General features: G+C 42.8%; 1 protein-coding gene across 1 annotated transcript in view; it reads left to right on the top strand.

The window, feature by feature from the left end:
• LOC112218746 (zinc finger protein 536-like) overlaps positions 1 to 13147 on the top strand; it is a 42445-nt gene extending 29298 nt beyond the window's left edge. The window contains exons 3-4 of the mRNA XM_024379827.2: positions 4364 to 5536; positions 12674 to 13147. Of these exons, the coding sequence (XP_024235595.1) occupies positions 4364 to 5536; positions 12674 to 12912 (1412 nt within the window). The 3' untranslated portion in view covers positions 12913 to 13147. The remainder of the gene's footprint in view (positions 1 to 4363; positions 5537 to 12673) is intronic.
• Positions 13148 to 17853: the final 4706 nt, after the last annotated feature.

Raw genomic sequence — 17853 nt, 5'->3', positions numbered from 1 at the left:
GTTTACACCAGTATTTTAAGGTTAATCCTTGCCAGCCCTTTACAAAACAGCTACAATCATTGGTACTTTTCAGCTTCTCCTGTTCCCCAGTCCTCAGCCCATATACCCAGCCGATACTGCAGGGCTAAGTTTATAAAAGCTAGCTGAGAATGAATCGGATGAATTCTGGGCTGCCACATTCAGTATCAGAGTGTAATTTGAGTCGATATTAAGCATGGAAACTAATTCATTTTAAAGGTCAGGCGTCAGTGCTTCTTTATATGATGGATCCCAGCTCGCCTCTCCTCCTCTTGTTCCTGTGTAATGGAGGACTCACTCAGGGGCTTAAGCACTGCATTGTTTTGCTCTGACAATATATCCCAGAGACCTCTGCAGCTGCTCTCCACGACAGATTAATTAACACAATCACACGCTGCTGGCCCCAGCTCAACACACAGGTCTGCTGCGGGACAGATAGGTAAATCCTATACATATGGAGAACGTACAGGCACTAAGTGCAAGTCTTGATGAGGGGTTTTAGGAATGGGATAAGTTTACTGTGCCTGTATTACAGGGGCTGGAGTAGTTTTAACTCAGGAGATGGTGAGGAATTACCATTGTTGCCAGATGTTTCAGTTTGAGACACATTGATTACGCCTGAACAAGTGGCTGATTTTATTCCTAGCCAAACAGAAGTCATTAAGTTATTATATTGTTGTTCCCAGTATGGATAGTGACTACAGTTCAGAGTTAGTGACTGCTCTGCTACATTTTAGTCAATTGGTAGATGCTTTTATCCAGAGCGACTTACATACATTTTCATACTCCCCCCCCCCTTCTGGACCCCTTGGGAATCGAGCCCACAAACCTGGCGTTTACAAGCACCATACTCTACCAACTGAGCCCCGCGTGACCGATAGATACAGTGTCAAAGTGTTAGATTATGGTCTCTTTACTCATATGGCTACTAGCTAGTGTTGAAAATGCTGCTCTTAAAATCTAATCAAGACAGATTAAAAAACTTCCTTTGACTGTAATTCTAATCTTAGATCATGAATAATGATGTGCTTGTTAGAGGCCCCTGACCGACACCAGAGTGTCCAGATTTAAATTGGGAACAAAAACATGCCTGAAATCCTCTGACAGTTATTCATTAGTCCTATTCAGACTCTTAACCCCAAGGTCAATGAGCAGACACCATGTAATGATGTCATCCTCACTTAGTCTTTGTTTCCTTCTCCAGCCTTCACACTACTTCTACTGTACAGATGTTACAGGTTACGAGTGCTTTCAGAGAGACGAGGAAGGATCATGTTTAGGGGGATAGAAATCAGTGTAACTATTTAATCGTTAAACTTCTAGTTCCTACAACCCTTGGCATCTGATGATTCTTAAATGGATAGTTCAGCAAAAGCACATGTTTATAAAACATTTAAATATGTAATTTCGCTAAACAATCCCTTTAAGATGTAGTATGGCTGTTTTTATTTCAACACACAAACTGGGCCTATATACATACGTAAGTAGATTTGAACACTGCTGATTTCTGATTTATAAACCGGATTACCTGTTGGCTTGACTTCCCCATCTCATTTTTTTTGTCCCCTAATCCTCTTTTTAATTATTATTGCAGATATGAGGTATGAGGCTCAAACTAAGCTCAAAATGCTTGTTTTCCTAGCTGCTGATAAAAAGATTTACCCTGGGAGTTGTGAACACCTGCCTTGAAATATTGTTCCCCGTCTCCTGAATGCCATTTGGCTTAATTGACTTGGAAACGTCCCAAATGCGTCATTGACGATGTGGTCTAATTAATATTAATAATATGCTATTATAAACATCAAAGAACATCTGGTGCCCCTATTTTCTCTCTCCCCAGCAGTCTTGGGTGTGAATATCCCTCTCAGGCGGTTTCATCTTAAAGCTAACCGCCTAGGTTTAGTCATTTAGGTGCTTTAGTTTATACTGCACGCAGAATGTTACAATATAACAATTATGTGTGTGTGTGCATGTGTGTGTATATGCACACGTGTGTGTGTGTTTACATGGGTGGTGAACAGATTGAATAAAGAGTGCATTTCCATATGAAATGAATCACTTTCCCTACCAGCTGTATGCTTTGCCACAGCACAGTATCAGACGTTTTCTTTTGCATTTCTAATCACAGGTTGGATAACTCATATGCATCTCTTCATTATCTGATTGTCTGTGTTAGGTGAGAGAAGCAGGGCCCTGTAATGATACAGTAATTGGAGTTTGGTTGATAAATCTAAGCACTAAAATTACTCATAATGTGGGTCTCGTCAGTGTAAGTAAATCTAAAACTGATTAAGTTAGCATGAACCAGGCAATCAGAAAGATGGCACCCGTCCAAAGACAGAAGATGAGTCGGGGCTTGAGTCTTTTTGTTGTTTCGCTGCTCTGGGTAATATTGGCGAGCAAATGTGTTTTTGAAAGAGACAGTGGCCAAAGATGAGGTCAGATATGTCTGGGGTTTTTTGCATTTCAGACCTGCCGGTAATTTCATGGTAATGTAAACCACTGATTAATTGAGATAGACAGTGTATCTATGCCTGCGTTTACAAAGGCAGCCCAATTCTGATATTTTTTACGCAAATTTGGTCTTTTGACAAATCACATATGATCTTTTCACATCAACCAAAATACCCATTAGTGAACAAAAGATCAGAATTGGGCTGCCTGTGTAAACGCAGCCTAACTGTCTGAAATACTGCCATTAAGCAGGCGTTTTTTTGTGACTAAAGACAATGGATGTGGTGTTTCTGAGGAGGCTCTTTCCCACTCACTGTCCTGTTTGAACACATGCATACACACAAATGATTGTTGACTGTGTTGTTGAAGGTCATTAATATGTGACTCCAGTTGTGATTTCTACCTCACTATGGCTGTGTTTAAAGGCAGCCCAATTCTGAACTTTTTTCCCCGGTAATTGGTCTTTTGACCAATCAGATCATCTCTGAAGAAGGTCTGATGTGAAAAGATCTGATGTGATTGGTCAAAAGATCAAATTTGCATAAAAAATATCAGAATTGGGCTGCCTATTAGTGTGATGTTTTATGATCTGCTCCATTCAATACACTCATTTTCCTCTCTCCTCTAGGTATATTAAGTAGTTTAAAATTCCAATATTTAAACAAAGGCTATTTTTCCATATCATTTATCTCATTAAATGACGGATGGTGTTGGTATTAAAGTTGGAGACAGCATAACAAACCACTTTAGATCATTAGATTGAGAGATTTACTTCAGGGAGAATTACCTCAGGGTCAGATCTGATCTCAAGGTGTTATGAAATGGATTTTTCAGCCGAGGGGAATGAATCACTGTTGTAAGTCAGATATTAATCCATTAAAGAAGAACAATAAGGCATCAATATGCACAAAATGAAATGAATGCCGCTGTAACTTTATCTCGCCATCCCAGACGCCACATCCCTAAAAGATCCAGTATAATGTATGCCCTGACCTTCAAATGCCAGGAGAGTGTTGGACAATAAACTGCCAATATTTGTGGCTTAATAGCGGCAGATGACTTTTACAGTAATTGGAATGGCACCAAAACAGCTGGGCTGCTTAAAGAAGGTGGAATGCAAAGGGTGTGTCTCAAATAGCACCCTATGCCCTATATAGAGCACTACTTTTGACCAGAGCCCTGGGTCAATGTGGTGCCATTTGGGACACATTCAAGGGTCTCTCAGACAAGCACTAACTCAACATGGTGGCACTGTATGTAAACCCTATAGGCAAGGCTGTTATAACACAGTTCAACCTAACATGACTCCTGGAGAGAAGTGTTCATGTATACATTGTCGATATTAGGACAGTTAAACATCCAACTCCAAATGACTTTGACAGATGTTTCATGGACATGTGACTTTGGCCTAATATGGACACCGTACAGGTGAGAAGTCATTCCAACTTGCTCACCAAGTTTATGGGGATAAGCCAACCATATACATTTATTTGCTGCTAACATCTTTGAGTATATTCCTTGCGTATGGTGTTCTATACTTCATGCTGTGCGATGATGTATCACCTGTGCTGAAAGCTGATTACAAGCCTGATTTACTGCGGAGCACAACTTAAATCATTCAACTCAGCATTGTGTGGCTCTGCACACATTATTCATGTTTAGAAATGGCGGCCATATGTACACACACATTTCCCAAGTTCAAAGAGATGATCCAATCGCTCAGGTTCTTTAGGTTGGTTCTCAGTATGCCAATGATTTAGTTGTACAAGTCAGACAATTGTTTCTGAAATATAACATGTCTACAGCTATCCAGAGAAACTTAAACGTGAAATACTGGTATGGAGATGTCTGGTTCACGCTGCGCTGTTGTTCTGTCTTGTGGCTCTAACAGGTAAGGAGAAGTTCTACAGCTGTCCCTCCAGTGACTACATCAGTGCCCAGTCAGCCTCTCTCAGTTACCATCTAGAGGGCTACCACCCCAACCAACACCCCCAGTGGAACCAGGACACCATGGACAACAGAGCCCCCTCGTCCCCACAGACCCCAAGCCCCAAGGACTGGAGCCCTACTTCTGGCCTCTACAGTGGGATGGAAGGCACAGATGAGAACGGGAGAAACCCAGGTACACTGCAAATGGACAGGCCTCCCAACCTGCCCAACCCTTCCAACCTGAACCTACACCGGGCCTATGGAGGACCTCCAGCTATGGAGGAGAACAGTGTGAACCCACAGGGTCTTCATCAATCCATACAGACCTTCATCAATGGCCTGACATCCAGCATTCTGAGAGGTGGTAGAAAGAGGAGAGCAAGAGGAGGGAGGGTCAGCCCTCCCGGGGGAGGACAGGGGAGCTCTGAGGGGGAATATGGTGTTAGAGTCAGGGGGGGTGACTGGGACAGTGAGGGCGAGGCAGGTGCTGGTGGCTCTGCAGTCACACCCAGGACCAGGAAGTTCCAGTATGAGCCTCTGGATTTGTCGCTCAGGCCAGACTGGGTGTTGTCGTCACAGCCTGGTTCAGGGGGATTGACTGGGTTATTCCAGCAGCACAGCTCCCTCTCCTCCAATAGCAATGGGCTGCAGGCTGGACAACACACAGCCAGGTCTGACACTGGTAGTGACCTGGAGTTGTCTATAGATCAGGAAGACGCACACACCTATGACTCATCAGCTCACAATGGGGAGTGTACACTGGAGAGACCTGTGTTTAACAAAGAGGAGGAAGAAGAGGACCTCAACAAGTGGAGGATGATGAAGAGTAGCAGCAATGAAGCAGGGCTGAGTGAGGAGATGACAGAGATGATGGTTGGTGTTCCCCAGGGGCCCAGTGAGGCCCCTCAGTGTACCCAAGGGAAGCAGGGCCAGTGGGGCAGGTCGGTCATCCAGCCTCTCCTCTCTCCTCTGGAGCTGTTGAAGCCAGGGCAGACTCCTCACCACTACCTCCATCCCCACAGGAACCTCTCAGTCCTCTGGTCCTTCAGTGGCCAGAATCACACGTTCCTCAATGACAATGAAGAGAGCTTGAATGGTGGAGGGGGAAGGCCAATGGAGAGAGCAGATACTTCAAGTGAGTGTCCCTCTCTCTGCCCAATGAATGATGTCAACTGTACCTCTGGTTCCTAACTCTTTTCAACATTACATGAGAGTACAATGCCATCTAGTGGACAAGTAATGATCCTGCCCCCGTATATCATCCTTTCCTATACTGTCCTATCCTATATGTTTGGATATTTAGTACACTCTCTTTCACTAAAAAAATAGGCTTACTTCAGCAGACAATTTATCAGAGGAAATTGACGAACTCTAGTTAGTATGAACACTTGTGATTGTGAAATTCAGAAGAACTAAAACAAGGGTACTGGAGTCACAGGTGTGTGGCACTGATTACATCCGCACTTAGAGGACGATGCAATTTCACTATCTGATAGGTAACAAATAACCCTGGCAATGGAGAAGCTTAAATCTTGTGTGATACGCCTGCCGAAAGCAAGATTTAATTACCTGTTCTTTCAGACACTTGGGATCCTTTGATATGATATACATGTATTATGAGTGAAACTTGATACCCCGTCATTCTGATCCATCTGATGCAGAAACACAACATGAAACACACAATATTCTCGTATGAAAGTGTCTGTCAACTCTATTTGGGCACAACATGTGTTTTGCTCATTGATGGTTCCTGTTGTTAAAAGTATAGGCTACCGTATGTCAGAATAATGGTTTTCTTAGATATAATAGATGCATATTACAACTTCCTGAAGTGACGTATATTTCTGCACTCATCTCACCTCTTCAGGTCATGCATATTCAGGGTTTACAATTTTTTTAACTTATCTTTGGTCACTTGTACAATTTTTTACAATAAGTTACAAGTTACATCGCTAGTATAGTTTGGTATTGAAATTATGAAAGAAGATAACTAAGTAAACCCACTGTAAATGCCTTACCCCCCCCTCAGTACTGCACTCTAAAGTAGGGTCTATCATTAGCTAAGATGGAAAGCCATCAGTCAAAGTTGACATAATTGACATTGAGCCTAGCGAGTGCCCTCTAACTACAAACAACAAGCAGGTGGTCAGTCAGACATTATTCTCATCACAACAACTGCTTCTGCCTGCTCTGTTTTGAATATTGGCCAGGTGGCATTGTCAAGGACCTGCCTCCTGTCCCTATGTCCCCTTACTGTACGTCTAGGTCTAGTCACTCAGTGACATATTGCTGGGCACCGTGGACATGGAGTGATGTGTGTGCAATGACAGTTCAGGTCGGACACAGTGTGCCAACGGTGGTAATTGGCCAGATGGTGACCCCTGGATGAACCAGTCTGTATGCTCATTTGTTTTATATCCAGCCCTCCCTCATGGTTAATGTCCTGCAACTGCATCTCCCAATCGCAGCCGCTAGATGGCGATACAATCCAATTATTTTTCAGGAAAAAAACTTGAGACCTGGAGAATATGAGTAGATCAATACAGAATAGATGATCTAAGAATGAAAGAAAGAAAAAGAAAATACCTGACTTGAAAGGGAGAAGAGTCATTACCTCATTGTCTGAGTGCATACCCTATACTGAAAGGATGAGAGACAGAGAGAGAGAGTATAGATGGAGATAGATGGAGCGACAGCGAGGTGAAAGAAGAAGGCAAGTGTGGCTGTCTCTGAGCAGATGTCGTTTGAGGGCAGAGAGAGGGCAGGCCGAGCAGGCTGCCATTGTGCCTGGGTCTCCCCATAGAGATAATGAAGGGTGGAGTGCTGGGAAGGATGTGCAGTCATCACTCACTGTCTCTGTGCCATCAGAGCTCAGTGCTGTGTCATCCGTCACCATTCAGCTCCTCTGGCCCCCACAGTCCCGCCACTGTCATCATGGTCATTATCTCTGCCTGAAACACACAAGCACACACACACACACACACACACACACACACACACACACACACACACACACACACACACACATTCATTCATTTGTGCGCGCAGATTAACACACACACACATTCATTTGTGCGCGCAGATTAACACACACACACACACACACCCTGTGTGTGACATACCTAAACACCGAGATTGCACACTCACGCACACACACACTCTCCCTCCCCTTCCCACATCCTTTCTTGTTTCCTGGTAAATGTGTGTGTGAGCTGGTCTGGTTTGAGGCTGGTGTTTAGCCTATGAATGGGTGATCATGTGTTGGGGAGATGGATGGCTCTGGGCCCAGTCCTGTCTCCTCTAATTGTAAAATATTAGTTAGATTAGACTGTGGCCTGTGAGTAATGGAACTTATTTGGAGGTTTCCCTCTCCTGGACCTCACCTCTCGTCCATTGGGAGGGAGATATCAGGAAAGAATTATGTACAAGACAGGAAGAGGAGAGAGAAAGAGGGGAGAGATGGGGCAATCACTATACTTGTAGAGATTTGACTTGCTTTATATTATATTATTTGCTGAATATGCTTCATTTGTAACACGTTAAAAAGATAGCTTACATTTTGTAATGGCTCTAAGAAGAAAGGAGATTTGGAAAGATATTTTAAGTGTAATTTCCTTTTCTTGAAAAATATGGTTTGCCAAATGCACTGTCCTAACCTGTTCCAAAAGATTTTATCCTGCATTTAGCGATGTATTACACCCTGACTTGATTTTTTCCCCCCTTCTTACAATACAATAGGGAAAGCCTTTAATTTGCAGACAATACTATGGCTGACGCTGTAAAACAAAGCATTTCACTGCACCTATCCGGTGAATGTGACCATAAAACATACACATACAGTACCGGTCCAAAGTTTGGACACTGCTACTCATTACAGGGGTTTTCTTTATTTTTATACATTGTAGAATAATAGTGAAGACATCAAAATGATGAAATAACACATATGGAATCATGTAGTAACACCATTTTTTTTAAAGAAATCTAAATATATTTTATATTTGAGATTCTTCAAAGTAGCCACCGTTGGCACACTCTTGGCATTCTCTCAGTCAGCTTCATGAGGTAGTCTGGAAAGCATTTCAATTAACAGGTGTGCCTTGTTAAAAGTTCATTTGTGGAATTTCTTTCCCTCTTAATGCGTTTGAGCCAATCATTTGTGTTTAGACAAGGGAGGGGTGGTATACAATAGATAACCCTATTTAGTCAAATACCATATCATGGCAAGAACAGCTCAAATAAGCAAAGAGAAATATAGAAAATAGTAAAAAAGAATAAACCCTAGAATGAATGAATGAGCGTCCAAACTTTTGACTGGTACTAATATATATATATATATATATATATATATATATATATATATATATATATATATATATATATAGTTGAAGTCGAAAGTTTACGTACACCTTAGCCATATACATTTAAACTCAGTTTTTCACAATTAATCCTAGTAAAAATTGCCTGTCTTAAGTCAGTTAGGATCACCACTTTATTTTAAGAATGTGAATAGTCAGAATAATAGTAGATACAATTATTTATTTCAGCTTTTATTTCTTTCATCACATTCCCAGTGGTTCAGAAGTTTACATACACTCAATTAGTATTTGGTAACATTGCCTTTAAATGGTTTAACATGGGTGAAACGTTTCAGGTGCCTTCCACAAGCTTCCCACAATAAGTGGGGTGAATTTTGGCCCATTCCTCCTGACAGAGCTGCTGTAACTGAGTCAGGTTCCTTGCTTGCACACGCTTTTTCAGTTTTGCCCACAAATTCATCATTGTCCATTTGGAAGACCCATTTGCGACCAAGCTTTAACTTCCTGACTGATGTCTTGAGATTTCTTCAATATATCCACATCATTTTCCTATCTCATGATGCCACCTATTTTGTGAAGTGCACCAGTCCCTCCTGCAGCCAAGCACCCCCACAACATGATGCTGCCACCCCCTTGTTTCACGGTTGGGATGGTGTTCTTCGGCTTGCAAGCCTCCCCATTTTCCCTCCAAACATAACAATGGTCATTAAGGCCAAACAGTTCTATATTTGTTTCATCAGACCAGAGGACATTTCTCCAAAAAGTATCATCTTTGTCCACATGTGCAGTTGCAAACCGTAGTCTGGCTGTTTTATGGCGGTTTTGGAGCAGTGGCTTCTTCCTTGCTGAGCGGCCTTTCAGGTTATGTCAATATAGGACTCATTTTACTGTGGATATAGATAGTTTTGTACCTGTTTCCTCCAGCATCTTCACAAGGTACTTTGCTGTTGTTCTGGGATTGATTTGCACTTTTTGCACCAAAGTACGTTCATTTCTAGGAGACAGAACTCCTTCCTGAGCGGTATGAGGGCTGTGTGGTCCCATGGTGTTTAAACTTGCATACTATTGTTTGTACAGATGAACATGGTAATTTCAGGCATTTGGAAATTGCTCCCAAGGATGAACCAGACTTGGCTGATTTCTTTTGGTTTTTCCGATGATGTCAAGCAAAGAGGCACGGAGTTGGAAGGTAGGCCTTGAAATACATCCACAGGTACACCTCCAATTGACTCAAATTATGTCAAGCAAAGAGGCACTGAGTTGGAAGGTAGGCCTTGAAATATATCCACAGGTACAGACATAATTTTCTGGAATTTTCCAACCTGTTTCAAGGCACAGTCAATTTAGTGTATGTAAACTTCTGACCCACTGGAATTGTGATACAATGAATTATAAGTGAAATAATCTGTCTGTAAACAAATGTTGGAAAAAATACTTGTGCCATGCACAAAGTAGATGTCATAACCGACTTGCCAAAACTATAGTTTGTTAACAAGAAATTTGTAGAGTGGTTGAAAAATAAGGTTAATGACTCCAACCTAAGTGTATGTTAACTTCTGACTTCAACTGTATAAAAAAATATATATATATTGTAATTTATATTTGAGCTCCCAGAGCGTCAGTAAGACAGGTCAGTGATATTCAGACAGGTCAGTGATATTCAGACAGACAAGTCAGTGATATTCAGACAGACAGGGTAGTGATATTCAGACAGGTCAGTGATATTCCAACAGACAGGTCAGTGATATTCAGACAGACATGTCAATGATATTCAGACTAGATTGACAGGTCAGTGATAGACAGACAAGTCAGTGATATTCAGACAGCTAGACATGTCAGTGATAGACAGGTAAATTTTATTCAGACAGACAGGTCAGTGATCTTCAGACAGACAGGTCAGTGATATTCAGACAGACAGGTCAATTTTTTTCAGACAGACAGGTCAGTGATCTTCAGACAGACAGGTCAGTGATATTCAGACAGACAGGTCAGTGATCTTCAGACAGACAGGTCAGTGATATTCAGACAGACAGGTCAGTGATCTTCAGACAGACAGATTAGTGATATTCAGACAGACAGGTCAGTGATCTTATTCAGACAGACAGGTCAGTGATATTCAGACAGACAGGTCAGTGATATTAAGACAGACAGGTCAGTGATATTCAGACAGACATATTCAGGTCAGTGATATTCAGACAGACAGGTCAGTGATATTCAGACAGACAGGTCAGTGATATTCAGACAGACAGGTCAGTGATATTCAGACAGACAGGTCAGTGATCTTCAGACAGACAGGTCAGTGATCTTCAGACAGACAGGTTAGTGATATTCAGACAGACAGGTCAGTGATCTTCAGACAGACAGGTCAGTGATATTCAGACAGACAGGTCAGTGATATTAAGACAGACAGGTCAGTGATATTCAGACAGACAGGTCAGTGATATTCAGACAGACAGGTCAGTGATATTCAGACAGACAGGTCAGTGATATTCAGACAGACAGGTCAGTGATATTCAGACAGACAGGTCAGTGATATTCAGACAGACAGGTCAGTGATCTTCAGACAGACAGGTCAGTGATATTCAGAGGGCATACAGATGTGTCACAGTCTCATTTCATAGTCTCATTTCCTGTACTGCTGGTTACTATACACCAATAGATGGAGGGTTTCCTTCTGCGGGCTTTTTACATTTTTTCACCAAAATTACTTTTTATGTAGATGTTAAAGAAAGCTTTCCATTTCATACAGAAGGAGGAGGAAGAGGAGGAGGGGAGGGGAAGAGGAAGAGAGAGGTTAAAAGGTTATGGCAGCGTGTTTTTTGAGGTCATATGACATCATCCCATAACGGTTTACTGTAATCATGAATGATAGAAGAAGCCGTGGAGTTCTTCCAAAAAGAAAGCATGGAGATGAGTTGTGCTGTAACCAGGCCTGTAATAGCACAAGACAACATCTAGACATAAGCCTTATTCGCACGGGACTTGTGTTACTATAGAACGTTGGTTATGTAATTATTGCCCCAGCATGTCCGTTGTTCCAGTGGACGATTCGGATGGGATTTGTTTTACCAAACTGCCCCTGTAATAATTTGTTATCCTCATTCAAAATTGACCGTTATGACGGAAGCCTGGAGGCTGAAGTTGATATATGACAAGGTAGTTCATTCATCAGTATGCTAATTGCATAGCACTTTGTTTTAAGCATCTATTTGTTCCCATGTTCTTACCCAAACTGGTTGCAGCACCTGTTAAACTCTGTAATATCCCTCAAAACACAGGGATGACGATTATTATCAGAGGACCTGGGAGTTTGCTGAAAAACAGTAGGTTTTTAGGGCTGGGATAATAACCTTCTTGCCAAGTAAAAATGACTGACATGCCAGATTCAGACGGGACTAAAATGACTGATGTGGTGATTTGTGCTCGTGCACATAATTCTATTACCGGAGCTCACCCAGTTAAACATATCCCATCTGAATAGGGCAATGGTGTGTGTGTAAAAGTAAAAACATTAGAGTATAACCCAGCACAAATGAGTCAAATTATTAGTTGATGGGAGAGAGAGAGAGATATATAGAGAGAGAGATGGAGGTAGGGCTCAGTGTAGCCAGCTGCAGACGTCTCTCATTCCTCAGCCCAACACTCATCACCTCCATGAGCCCAGGGTGCATGTGTGTGTGTTTCTGTTGTTTTTTGTGTGCATAAAATGAGAAGGGAAGGACTTCAAAATCACAAATGAAGTAGTATGTTTCATGTAGTACTAGTCAGAGGTGGAATTAGATGGGGAACGCATGGGGTTGTTTTTCCATGATTCCACCACTAGGGTTATTATGATTTCGTCCACAATATTTTATGACTACCACTAGAGAGTTGGCAGTATTAAACACAATGAAGTATAATCAGTAGGGAGGGCTGGGAGGTTGATTTGTCTAAAGCAATGCTTTCCTCTCTGCCAGGGGGGAAGCCTTTCCAGTGCAGGTACTGCCCCTACAGTGCCACGCAGAAGGGGAACCTGAAGACTCATGTCCTGTGTGTCCACCGCAGGCCCTTCGACAGCAGCCTGTACCCAGACAGACGCCTCCGACGGCCCCGTGCTAACACCCCTGTGACACCCTACACCTCCCAGGAAGGTTCTGCCCCTAGGCCTACACCCACTGGGAGAGATATCACCATGGCATCATTGTGTGGGACTTGATGTTGCTATGGCAACTGCATATAACCATAGGGTGTGTTCGAACATTTTATCTGGAGTGCCAGAGTGTGCTCAGAGTGCATTCTGGGCGTTAGTACATTCTGAAAGTTGTCAGATTGTCAGTTAGTAAATTCAGAGTTTCGCTATCGGAGTGTTCAGAACGCACACTGGACGCTCTGGCCGAGGAGTAGGGTTGATCTGAGTGATCAGAACGCACACTGGACGCTCTGGCCGAGGAGTAGGGTTGATCTGAGTGTTCAGAACGCACACTGGACGCTCTGGCCGAGGAGTAGGGTTGATCTGAGTGTTCAGAACGCACACTGGACGCTCTGGCCGAGGAGTAGGGTTGATCTGAGTGTTCAGAACGCACACAGGACGCTCTGGCCGAGCAGTAGGGTTGATCTGAGTGTTCAGAACGCACACAGGACGCTCTGGCCGAGGAGTAGGGTTGATCTGAGTGTTCAGAACGCACACTGGACGCTCTGGCCGAGGAGTAGGGTTGATCTGAGTGTTCAGAACGCACACTGGACGCTCTGGCCGAGGAGTAGGGTTGATCTGAGTGTTCAGAACGCACACTGGACGCTCTGGCCGAGGAGTAGGGTTGATCTGAGTGTTCAGAACGCACACAGGACGCTCTGGCCGAGGAGTAGGGTTGATCTGAGTGTTCAGAACGCACACTGGACGCTCTGGCCGAGGAGTAGGGTTGATCTGAGTGATCAGAACGCACACTGGACGCTCTGGCCGAGGAGTAGGGTTGATCTGAGTGTTCAGAACGCACACTGGACGCTCTGGCCAAGGAGTAGGGTTGATCTGAGTGTTCAGAACGCACACAGGACGCTCTGGCCGAGGAGTAGGGTTGATCTGAGTGTTCAGAACGCAAACAGGACGCTCTGGCCGAGGAGTAGGGTTGATCTGAGTGTTCAGAACGCACACAGGACGCTCTGGCCGAGGAGTAGGGTTGATCTGAGTGTTCAGACCTCACATCGGCAGTCAGGCACCCAAGCTAACTGCCTAACGATGGCTAGCTTGCTAGCTGCTTCCAGACACAAATGAGAAAACACCTTAACTCGCCCTAGCAGAGCTGGTTAGGCTGTTTTCATGTTATCCAGAGCGTTGGTGACTGTAACTGTAATGCTGGTGATAATTTTATTACGATTTTTTGCCGTGGTTTAGTACTTTAGTTTCTGGTGTGGAGGATGACAGAGGGAGGATAGGGTTATGTTCTTGGAGATGGAAAAAAAACGATGTACATTCTAGTGTGGACTTGAAAATATATTTATCTGTGAGAAACAAACTGCCTATAATAAAGTGTATTGTGGTGTGTGGAGTACAGAGAGATTGAGTGCTTTTTACTTAATTTATACTCAGTGTCATAATGATTTATATTCACCCACATACATCCTTCAGCTCAACACTGACTAATTGTCTGATCGTGAGCAGGCACCAAACTAACTTCCCCCAAGCTCTTTCATGCACTGTCGCTGTTTTCGTAAATATCTCCTAATATGAGTTCTTCAGAACAGTTATCAGTCAGAATCCTATGCCAGATGTTCAGGGTGTAATCCTGGCAGATGTAATGGAGTAGAATGCCTTCATTTGTTCTGTATTCCATTCAGGGGGGCACCTTTCACACATATCATTATCTCCCATTAACAATGTGAACAAGATTCATTTAAGGGGAACCAAAGACATGGAAAACTACATATATTCATTGACATCATGGAGGCACTAAAATGAAATTTAAATCAAAGATGACAACCATCCATACTGTACGTGTACAGTGCCTTCGGAAAGTATTCAGACCCCTTGACTCTTTCCACATTTTGTTAGGTTACAGCCTGATTCTACAATTGATTCTTTTTCTGATCAATCTACATACAATACCCCATAATGACAAAGCCAAAAGAGGTTTGTAGAAAGTTTAGCAAATGTATTAAAAATACAAAACTGAAATATCACATTTACATAAGAATTCAGACCCTTTACTTCGGTCCTTCGTTGAAGAACCTTTGGCAGCGATTACAGCCTTGAGTCTTCTTGGGTATGACTCTACAAGCTTGGCACACCTGTATTTGGGGACTTTCACCTATTCTTCTCTGCAGATCCTCTCAAGTTCTGTCAGGTTGAATGCGGAACATTGTTGCACAGCTATTTTCAGGTCTTTCCATAGATGTTGTATCAGGTTCAAGTCCGGGCTTTGCCTCAATCCCGACTGGTCTCCCAGTTCCTGCCGCTGAAAAACAACCCCAAAGCATGATTTTGCCATCATAATGCTTCACTGTAGGGATGGTGCCAGGTTTCCTTCAGACATGACGCTTGGATTTCAGGCCAAAGAGTTCAATCTTGATTTCATCAGACCAGAGAATCTTTGTAATTTTTTGCAATTTTATCAATTTTAGAACAAGGCTGTAATGTAGAAAAATGTGGAAAAAGTAATGGTATCTGAATACTTTCTGAAGGCATTGTATATGAGCCTACTGTTTATCAGCCCATTTGTAATAAAGAAAGCCTAACACCCACACACGCACACAAGTAGTGGCCATCTACGGTAATGTTAGCATGATCCAGGCAGGCGACTGCTCGACCGGTGTGCTAACATTCCGCCAGTAGAAGAAGAGATCACCTTGGGCAGCTGTGTGTCTGTAGCCAGCCCGCAGTAACCACGGTGATGTGTTTGATTGACAAACGGCCTGATAACTCCATTCTGCCAGCCACCTGCTAGCTGTCAATCAGGGCAGCCATCCCGGGGCTATTGACAGAGCTGTCAGTCTGGGTGAGACGTGTCTGTCAAAGGTCTCCTCACCCGCTCTCTCCCTTGCTGCCTGGGCAGTCCACACTATCCTCCTAGTGAAGGCTCTCCAACTCACCTAGTACAGTATGAGGAAATGATTTGTGTCTATATATTTAATGTTTGTGCTGTATGTTGTCATTGGTGATGAATCTAATCCTTTCAAATCCCCACCTGCTTCTCTTCCTCTCTGCCTGTCTTGTCCCTCTCCTCCTCCTCTCCTCCCTCTCTTTCCTCCCTCCTCCTCCCTCTCTCTGCTCACTCATCCCTCCATCTCTGTACCTGACAGGTGACAAGGCCCAGTCCTCCAGCTGACTGGGTAATCAGAGACCTATCATACAGTATCTGTCTAAAGTCTGTCCAGGCCATGCCAAAGCCGTGCTGTACCCTACCCTACCTGCCTGGGGTGGTGGGTGACAGAGGACACAGGATAGAGAGTTTAGAGGTGCTACTAAACCCCACGTCTTTGAACTCTGTCACCCCCCCACGCACACACACATACACACTCACCTGTGTGCATTGCCTCAAACCTTGTCATGTCAAACTCTTAATTACGCACAGTTTCCTTAAAGCATACCCCATTAATTAACGCATTAATTAATTACCCCTGATCAAGATGAATGTTTCAGTTGTCATCTCGCACCATAGCCAATGTGATACTGAGAGGGGTTCACTATTCAGTTTAACAGAAGCAGAGGATATGGCAAACCTGGGTCGTATTCACTTGAAACAAAATGGGGAGGTAGGCCTACTATCTGAACTTGTGCAATCAGAAACGTTTGGATGTCCTCCAATCTATCAGATCTCTTAGCATGAACTGACATGTTGTCCATCCAATCAAAGGGTCAGAGAATTAATCTATTAATGAAAGAATATGCTACAGCTAGCTAGCACTGCAATACATAAAGTGTGGAGAGTAGTTGACGCAAAGCGAAGAAAGACAATAGTTGAAAATAAAGGAGAAGCAGCAGAGAGAGAGAGGGAGAGAAGGAGATCTTTCATTGTATTTTTTTCTTCTTCTTAGTTTATCTTAGCTAATGCAGACAATTTAGCCTCTCAACAACCTGACTCAAACAGCTAAAAATGCTATTTATGTTAGCTCTTCCAAGTCAAGGTAAGCTTTCGGTTTTATAAATTTATTGGCACTGGGGCCCGCCAGTGTGTAACTGCTTAACTGCTTGCTGTACACTGTACTGCAAGATTGTACACATTGATTGGATTGTGGGTTTACTAATGCTTTCGTTAGAGTTTGTTTACTATGATGTTAGCTAATATGGTGACAACGATGTAGGCCATGTAGTGGTTAGGGGTTATGGTATAAAGATTTCACTTAAAGAGGTTTTTGTGCCTGGTCACAGATAGCTGTTGTGTTATGCACTGAAGTCCACAAGCAAAATGGAAAAGGTAAGAGGAGGAGAGTGTATATGCGAGAAGGAATTATAGAATGAGCAAAGTGATGATGCTGTATGTGGTTGCTATGGAAATGAACTGTGTGTGTAGGTGATCAGGGGTGTTTTCATTCCACATATTCATTCTTTTACAAAACGTTTGCTAAACGAAAGCAAATGGAACGAAACAGAGATGGACCTACCTGAATTTGTCCAAAATGAACTCTTGTTTGGACTGATGATTACACCTCAGATAAGCTAGGTGCAGGCAAGAGTGTGCAAGGTGGTATTGAATGCATGACCTCAACTGATTACTCCAATTTGTCTCTCGACCTGTTTACCTACATTACACATTTTAATTTGTAGGCTAGGTTGAAGCACCTGATGATGAGTAAAGGGCAAATTCAAGAATCATGTAGTAGCCTAAACTTATCGATATGCTACATTGAACTGGGTGAATGGAATATGAATGACATTCATCCAATATGTTGTATTAGAAATGAGGCTCATTAGAAATGAAGCTCATGCCAGTGGTGGAAAAAGTACCCAATTGTCATACTTGAGTAAAAGTAAAGATACATTCATAGAAAATGAAACAAGTAAAAGTGAAAGCCACAAAGTATTTGTTTTTAAATATACTTAAGTATCAAAAGAAAAAGTAAATGTCACGTTCTGACCTTAGTTCCTTTGTTATGTCTTTGTTTTAGTATGGTCAGAGCGTGGGTTGTCTATGTTCTTTTTTCTGTTGTGTTTTTGTGTTTGGCCTGG

Source organism: Oncorhynchus tshawytscha, linkage group LG19 (genome assembly GCF_018296145.1).
Source record: "Oncorhynchus tshawytscha isolate Ot180627B linkage group LG19, Otsh_v2.0, whole genome shotgun sequence".
Lineage (NCBI taxonomy): Eukaryota > Metazoa > Chordata > Actinopteri > Salmoniformes > Salmonidae > Oncorhynchus > Oncorhynchus tshawytscha.
The sequence above is the reverse complement of the archived record's forward strand: the minus strand, read 5'-3'. Positions and strand labels throughout refer to the sequence as shown.